We start from the raw sequence: 9,231 nt of genomic DNA, 5'->3' as shown, positions 1-9,231 counted from the left end.
GCAGGTTTCGAACTACTTGAAATAGTAATCAAATTTTCCCCAAATTACAATGGCATTTCTAAACAAAATGTAGTTCTGGATACACTCACTACAACTGGGAAAAAGAAATAAAAAGATTGTAAAGTTACAACTGGAACGCTTCTGATAGCAGGTCTGCTCGATCAAGGTTAATTTAAACAAAATAACTACCATCTGGTCATGTTTAACTTAATTTTTTTTAAATACCAAATTTAAACGCAGTTATGGATAACATCAGACATAGAGATTTGTAAGCAAGTATTGGTACACCGATCTACATATGTGTGTGCGTGTATGTATGTGTGTGTTTATATTACATAAACACACACGTTCTAGACGCTTCTCTTAACTTATAACCAGATGATCAAACACCTACTGAACGTTTAAAGAGTAGAGTTACCTCCCTTCTGCATGTTCGTGTGTCTATGTATGATGTAGTTGTGAGTATGTTTATATTTACGAAAATGATTCCGTATTTGGAATATGTATAAGTCTTTCAATTAGTGTGCGTTTGTAGCGTCAGCCTACCGAAGCTTGTGTGGGAGACTTGTTCACAGGGACCTTTCATTATTTGTATTATTTTTGTGAAAAATCAGTAATAACAATTTGGACTCATAAGCGATACAAAACCATCGATATCAAGTTAAGGTAACCTTTGTATCACTTTTGCTCACTTTATTTGTCTGACTTTTGGCAAAATCATATACGCACATAATTAACTTTCCCTTTCAATATGGCGTCGAAGGAAGAGCCGATGGTTCAGTTCGTCGACGAAAAACTTATAAGCAACGTTATGAAAAATTTATACGATCAAAGAAAGATATCCCGTTTCTGTGACATTGTATTTAAAGTATGTGGCGAGGAAATTTTTGCTCATAGTAATGTATTGGCTGCTGCTAGTCCATATTTTGCTTCCTTTCTGGGCATGGGACAAGACTTGCCACGCGCTTTCTCTCAGAAAGCACCCCAAATAATTGAAATTCACATCGATGGAGCGAGTGATTCCAATAGTGGCTACGGGATGGCCGTTAGGAAGGTTGTAGATTTTATGTATACAAGCGTCATCGAGCTTTCTCTCAACGTTCTCTCTCAGGTGGTTGAGATAGCCAAGATCATGCAGATGGACAGAGTTTTAGAATATTGTGAAAGATTCCGACAGAGTGTCCAAACTTCTGGCATAACAACTGTTGTCGACAGTAAACATACCAGCCAAGAAGATCCACAGCAAATAAAGAAGGATCCCGACTATCAACTGGACAATCTTATAACTAATAATTTTGTTGGCGAATCTTTACCTCCGCAGGAAATTGGTGACAGTAAAGACCAAACAACTCAAACTAATATTTTTACTCATTCTAACTCGAATGTTTTATCAGTTTCCAACAATTGTTTAGTGTTAAGTTCCACAACTGTGACTTCTTCAGCCTCTGTACAGCCATGTGAAACTATTAATGGTCAGCCTTTTCAAGTATCAGGTAGTACTGCTGAAACAATTTTCGAAGAATCTACACCTATCCAAGACATAACCACAGATAGTTTAATGGACGAAACTTTATCAACATTAGTGACGCATACAGCTACCTCAACAAACACAACTTCCATTATTACTACTGCTACTAATATTAATTCAGTTTCAAATTCAGAAATTCAAAATTTAAGTTCCACAATTGAAGGTGATAAAACGGAAGATTCAGTGGAGACAGGTAAGCCTGACACGGAACCTGAAGCACAGATTGAACTTGAAGAAAAATCGCTATCTCAATGTCCAGGAGCTGTACGTTCAAGTCTTCGAATACGACTCAGCAAGAAACACACGCGTAGTCGATCCATTTACAGAAACAAGGGTAAAACGAGATCACGTCTACACAGTTCTTCAAATAACAATCAAAATTCTGCCAACAATAACGACAGTAGTAGTGGTGATGGTGGTAATGGTAAGTGTAAGAAGCTTGGTAAGGTAAATAATGTAAATTTTGAAGTATACGTCTGTGATGACTGCCTGTATAGTACCTATAGTTTCTATCATTTTAAAAGACATCAAAAAATACACTTGGAAGGTAAATATGGTTGTGATAAATGTGATTATAAAGCCAACAAATTGAAATCTCTTACAGATCATAACCGAAGCCATTTACATGCTGAACTTCAATGCAGTTATTGTGATTATAAAGCTACTAATGCTGAAGAACTTACATTACACTTATCTCGACATAGTGGGGAACATCCATATTTCTGTTGCCTGTGTGATATGAAATTTAAAACAAAAACTCAACTCAATTTGCATGCACCTAAGCATTCAGAAGACAAACCATTTGTATGTCCAAAATGTTTTGCAGGTTTCAAATGGAAGCATGCTCTCAAAAGTCATATGGTGGTACATAGCAATACTAAGGACCATTTGTGTGATGTTTGTGGTTTTGCAACTGCACATAAAAGTCAGCTTAAGGCTCATCATCTTATACACACAGGGGAAACGTTCAAGTGCACTGTTCAAGGTTGTATATTTCAAGCATTAAAGAGACAAAATCTCAAGTATCATATGTTGACACACACTCATGAAAAACCACATATTTGTCGGGTGTGCAACCAAAGTTTCTCACTCATAAAAAACATGAAACGGCACATGTTGCTTCATTCAAACGATCGGCCATACAAGTGTGACCATTGCTCATTCACGTCAACACGGTATGACAAACTCAAAGAACACTTATTAAAACAGCATGGCATTGGGGAAAGGCCAAACAAAAAACATCGAATTTCTGATTACCAGATTAGTAACAACAATGGACTGTTTACTGAATCATATGGAGAAGAAGCAGAAGAAAATAGCACAAAAGAAGAAAACACAATTCCTCCAACAACAACACAAATTGTCATTACAGCTTCAGATGACATCCCTGTACCATTTGCTATTACAAGAGTCAATAGTGATGGTTTTACAGAAATAAGTTATCCTATTCAGTATGTGTAATGAATTACCTGACTCCCATTGTTATATATTTGTTTATTTATCTGTATTTCTTTTTACCTGTGTGGTAAATATGAGGTGTGTATATATAAACACACATATATATATATATATTTATATGTATATATGCATAAATAAATTTATTATATATTTATATATGCGTATACACACACAGAGGCAAACTTATTTTATACTTTATTCTTTCATTTAATGTCCCATTTTTTTCATGGTAGCTTAGGTTAGATTGAGGAGCTGGATGCTCTCCCTCTCATCAACACTTAGCTGTTTTCCAAGTAAAAGATTTTTATTCTACAGCTCTTTGAAAGTGCAGGATAACTTGGTCATAAGGTTAATAAGGAATATAACCACCATCATGTGGAGACAAGCATAGAATATCAACAGTCATGCACATGTATTTATATATGAGAGGCTTTCAGGGACTCTATTAGAAAACGCACACACATACATACACACACACACACACACACACATATACATACACACAGATATGTATGTATATAATATATATACATATATATATGAGAAAAAATAAGTTGAAAAAGAACAACTCAAACTTTTTGAGAGATCCAAAAAGGGTTTCTAATAAAGATTCATCATATTCATAAAAATCAGCCAGAGCAAGTAATATGAATATGAAAATAATAGTTGGAAAATTTTGTTATTGGTATAAATATACCATAAACAAGTATAGAAAAATGGAGAAAAAAGATGTTGAATCAAAATTAGATTTAATACAAAATAGGATTCAATATATACGCATGTTTCGAAAGACAATACAAATAAGTTAGAAAAATATTATAATTAAATTTATGCTTAAATTTCGAAATGTGCGTATGTACTGAATCCAATTTTGTATTAAATCTAATTTTGATTCAACATCTTATTTCTCCATTTTTTAAACACTTGTTTATGGTATATTTATACCTATAACGAAATTTTTCAACTATATATATATATATATTATTCAACTTGATTCAGGTTTGGTCTTATTCCTGGTAGAATTTAAGTGGGTAATGGGTTACTACCTGTTACCTTAGATATCCACAAGCTTTCAAGTGCTCAAAACCCTTCTGATAATCTTTCCTGTTCCTAAGAGACAAACTTTCTGTAGAAGCTCCACAGGACACTCCAGTTCAATCACCTTCAACCATTTGTCTATCATTTCTTACAGTCCCTAATTTACCAGTTATTACTGGCACAACCCTTACAGTTTCATATTCCAATTTATTGCTATTTCAAATTTTAAGGGAGTATATTTTTTTTAATTTTTCATCTTTCTTTACAATCTTGAAATCAAATGGACATGATGAATCAATTAGTAAGCATCTTTGCTTTTCCTTGTGTATTATTGTTATATCTAGTTTATTATTTTCTATCTTTTCTGTTTGAATTGGAAAATCCCATAAAATCTTGCACTTCTCCAACTCAGGCACCCTTTCAACTTGATGATAATACCAAGTCCTTCCAGCTTCAAATCCCCATTACTGACAAAGCCTCCAGTGCAAAACTTTCACAACTTGGTCATGCCTCCATTTCTTGTATTCTCCTTGAGCCAACTTGGGACATTCTGTCACAATGTGTACCATTGTTTCATCCAAAATTTCACACACTCTGACATCTCATATTTTCTCAAGTTGTTTGTTTTTAACACTTTATATTGAGCTGCTAAAATAAGTCTTTTTTTTTTTAATTGCTCTTTTTTCAACCAAGTCCAGGTTTTTGTTCCACACACAACCTCACTGGCTTTCCAAATCTGATCATACAAAGGTTTCTCTTCAATCTATTTAATATACTCTCTTAAGATTTCATTCTTGTCCTTTTTTCCTATTCCACACTTGATCATCTGTTCTTTATTTACTACTTTTCGTAATTTCTCTGTGCTGTTCTGTAAATATTCTAGTAGGCTTTTCTTTCCTTCTGTATATACTCTTCCACCCTGGTCTCTCTTCAAGTACAACCGTTTTAATATTAGCTCTTTGATGGTAGTCTCCAAACATTGTTAACAGCTTTCTAGTTTTTCTGTCAAGTTTCTGCATGTCACTTTTTGTCCAATCAACAATTCCAATTCCATATCTGATTACCAGTACTGTTCTTGCATTTATTGCTTCAATAGCATATTTTGAATTCAGCTTAAACAGTATTTTTCTCACTCTCCTTGTATACTCCCTAATTGTAATCTGCTTCATCTCTTCATGTTTTATTTCATCTGCCTCCAGTATTCCCAAATACTTATACCACTGTCTTTTCTCAACTACTTTTATGTTTTGCCCATTTGGCATTTCAATTCCCTGGCTTCCTTCAAACCTTCCCTGGTTCATTATCAATTTACAGTGATCCCTTGTTTATCGCGGTAGATTGGTTCCGAGACCAGCTGCGATAACTGAATTTCCACGAAGTAGGGACACCATATTTACAGTATTTATTTAACGTGTATTTGGACTTTTAAAACCTTCCCTGTACTATTAACAACTCACCCATTACAGTAGTCTATTAATATCAAGGACAACTGTTAAGCAATAACACTTTAGATTAAAAAAGATTGTTACTGTACTCAACATGAAAGAAGTTGAAGTAAAATTTGAATGATGATGGTGATGAATTTGCTGTGCAGTAGAAATGATGATGAAGCTGATGGCGGTGCCCTTTCCTGGGACACCTCTTCCACTTCATCTGAAGGTGCAACCGTAGTAGTAGCAGCAGGAACTGGCTCTTTTTTTGCGAGGCTGCAAAAACATTGTGATAGGAAGTTGCTGCCGCTGCTTCTTTTTCCATTCAAAGAGCTTCTTGTTGGGATTCATGACTTCATCGACCTTGTTGCAAAATTGCACAGAACGAACCATATCGTCGTCCAATTCCTATGATTCGCCTTTCAATTCTTTAGCCAGGTTGCAGACCTTGGCCAGCCGTTGCAAAGTCAAGCCAGTTTGGTTGACAACTTCTGTTCCTTGCTGCGTTTCTTCTTTTTTATTATTAATATTTTAATGGATTTAATGAAAAATTTTAGGTGTTCATATATATATATATTTTTAAAATTTGCAAAGTCGTGATTCCATGATAGTTGAACTGCGAAGTAGCAAGGGATCACTGTAGTGCATTTTTCAATCCCAAATTCTATACCTACATCATTTCAGAAAATGCAAACAGTACGCACAAGACTTTCAAGCTACTTCTCATTATATATAAAGCTTTATATTATCCATAAAAAGGAGACCATATCCTTTTCCAAAATCATAAAGCTATTTTGGATCTTTTTTGTTTGGTAGCATCTATGGAAATTTTAAAGTTTAGTGAAAATTTTAAAATTTGGTGTATTGATGTAATTTTCCATGCTGAATCTCAGAAGCTAATTCACTTTTCCCATAAAATTAAAAAAAAAAAAGTTACAAATGTTTAAAGTTTGATAATTTTTACTAGTCAGAAAACAGGATTTGGAAGATGTCATTTTGTGCGTGACTGCCCATGTAAACTGTAAACAAATGGAATATTGGCAGAATTCTACCTTACGCACCCCTTAAATCTTTTTTATTTTTTGGAATTTTCCGAAAATTTTTCTAAATTTGTATTCTACATATGGGAACTCACAGTTATGCAAAAAAAAAATTGGTGTGTGATTTAAGGCTTATTTGGCTGTTATTTTTAGTATATCTCATGACCATCTTATACCTCATGTATTTTACACTTGATAAGCGAAAAATGATCATATGGGTAAGCAGCTTGGTTTGTTACTATGGAAACAAGCACCTATATGTCCCTTGATGGGCTAAAATTTGCAAACATTAAAATCTATTAACTCTGTTGTATTAAGGCAAAATGAATTTCATGTCAATGATTACCATACAAAACTACACCAATACACCAAATATGAAATTAATTGGAACAAAAATTGAAAAGTGGCAGCCAAATAGCTCTTTTGATTTCTTCTAATATCAAACTGAGCAGTATTATGACCAATACAAATAAGCTATCTCCTTGAAATATACCACATCTGATTTTCGCTTTCCCAAGCCTTTTATTTTTTCTTTCCAATCAATACAGTACTCCAATGTTTCATACTTTCCTTGACTTTTCTCCACATTTTGTGTCACTCATTCTCATTGTTTTACTTGTCCAACAGTGTGGTACGATGTCATATGCTTTTCTGTAACCCAACCATGCTACATTCAAGCCTGTCAATCTGCTTCTACAATTTCTAATTATCATTTTATCAACTAACTATTGGTCTTTAATTGCACTACTGTGCTTCATGCATCACTTCTGTTCATAGAAGTAAACTGTTACTTTCCAGATGATTATATAATGTTTCTGCCAAGACACCTCTCATAAACTTCCATATAAGTGCTAAACAGGTTGTAGTTTGAAAATTTGATACCAGCTTACCTTTGAAGGGGTCCTCGAGACAGCAAATGTTTATCCACTTGTCATCCAGGTAAAGACATGTCCTTGCTGCAGCCATTCGTCAAGGTGTACAACAATCTTTTCATGCAACTATGGTAAAATTCTTCAGCCAATATCCTTGTACTCCATCCAATCCAGGTCCTTTCCAATTGCTATTTTTTAAACTTCAGTCGCACTGAATACAGCTCAATTCTGATGCTCATTTGTCTTGGTACAATTTCAAACTGTTTCTCCGACTGTGTTAACCACTCTGTACTTTCTTTATGTTTCACTGGCCTATTCCATAGCTATGGGAGTAATTCTTTATTTTTTCAAAATGATACCTTTTATTAGGTATCACTATAGAGTGCCATACAATGGAGACAAGCATAGTTTGAACACGAAAAACACATCTTTTGGCTTTATCATTTTCATGTCAAAATAAATATTTTCCATGGAAAATTATATATCATTTGAAAGCTTTGGCTGTGAACTTTCTTCTCATAGTTTTAATTGAAATCCAACAGTTACATATGTCAGGGTCCCTCAAACACCTTAGTATTTTTATGTATTTTCAAAGTTAGTCCTGTTTTTTTTTCTTTGTCTGCTGAATGGCAGCCGTTATTTTAGTTCAGTGAGCTTGAGTGCCATATCTCAAGTTCTCTTAAAAATTATATACATGTGTTGAAGAATGTTTTAGCTTGATTTTGATATAAAACTCGATGGGGGTTGGTCAGGAAGATGATCGTTACAAAATGTAAAAGTGAAACTTTTATTGTAAATTTTCACTTAGAAAAGAACATAATTTCTTCAAGATTTTTATACCATAAGAAAGGAAAATTTCTGGCTAAATAATCAAGGACATTGCCGATTCTGGCCAAAGTATGGTGAAAAAGTGCAAAGTGAAAAATGAGGGTGGTATACTGATGCTTTTTGTGTACAGTTAACACATATTGACACTACTTGTCAGAATGATGGATTCCCACTCAGTGAATTCAAGAATTCAAATGTCAATTTTGATCCAGAATTTCAAGAAATAGACAAATTGATTGGTAAGTAAACATATTTCTACAAGAACTAAATTGAGTTACATAGGGCTTCTAGAATCCAAAATTAGCATGTAATCATTGTATTAATAATGTTTATTCCCTATTGCTTCGTACCAAGCAACATATGAATTTTAGCTTGTGAATTTCATATTTCTTAGAGAAATATTGGTCTATTTTCATCAATAAAAATTATATTGTTAGTTTGTAGTTTATTAAAGTCCTATGTGATTTTAAAAACTTTTCCTCTGATTTTGAATACAGTCTTGTAAAGTTTACATTTTCACAAATGCTGATTTTCACTTTTATATTTTGTAACGATTATCTGACCTACTACCATTGAGATTTATATCAAAATAAATCTAAAGAATTCATCTACATGTGTGTATGGATTATCAACACAACTTGAGTTACAGTGCTCAAGCACATTGAACTAAATCAAGGGCTACTGTTCAGCAGTCAAAAAAAAAAAAAAAATCAAAATATGGGATAAACTTTAGAAATGCCAGGATGTTTGAGGGATCCTGACATCTTAGGTAAGTATCAGATTTTGATTAAAACTATATGAGAACAAAGTTCACATCCAGAACTTTCAAATAATATATAATTTTCCAAGGTATTTTGTCATGAAAATGATGTATCAAAAAATGGGTTTTTGCATGGTTAAACTGTGCATCACCCATTCCATAGAGCTCTCCAAGGATACTTATTAAATTTATTGTAAAGCCTGAAACTTAGAGAAGATTCAGTTTTATGCTCTGTACCAGTGTATCAAAACTGAACCCCTTAGAGACAACAGATCGC

The 9,231-nt window shown here is 33.7% G+C and overlaps 1 protein-coding gene across 1 annotated transcript; it reads left to right on the top strand.

The window, feature by feature from the left end:
• Positions 1-422: 422 nt before the first annotated feature.
• LOC115221744 (zinc finger protein 502-like) lies at positions 423-3,011 on the top strand. Its single transcript, XM_029791960.2, has one exon. It carries the CDS (start codon positions 752-754, stop codon positions 2,987-2,989), a length of 2,238 nt encoding a protein of 745 aa, XP_029647820.1. The 5' UTR covers positions 423-751; the 3' UTR covers positions 2,990-3,011.
• Positions 3,012-9,231: the final 6,220 nt, after the last annotated feature.

The sequence above is a fragment of the Octopus sinensis genome, linkage group LG18, assembly GCF_006345805.1.
Source record: "Octopus sinensis linkage group LG18, ASM634580v1, whole genome shotgun sequence".
Classification (NCBI taxonomy): Eukaryota; Metazoa; Mollusca; class Cephalopoda; order Octopoda; family Octopodidae; genus Octopus; species Octopus sinensis.
The sequence above is the reverse complement of the archived record's forward strand: the minus strand, read 5'-3'. Positions and strand labels throughout refer to the sequence as shown.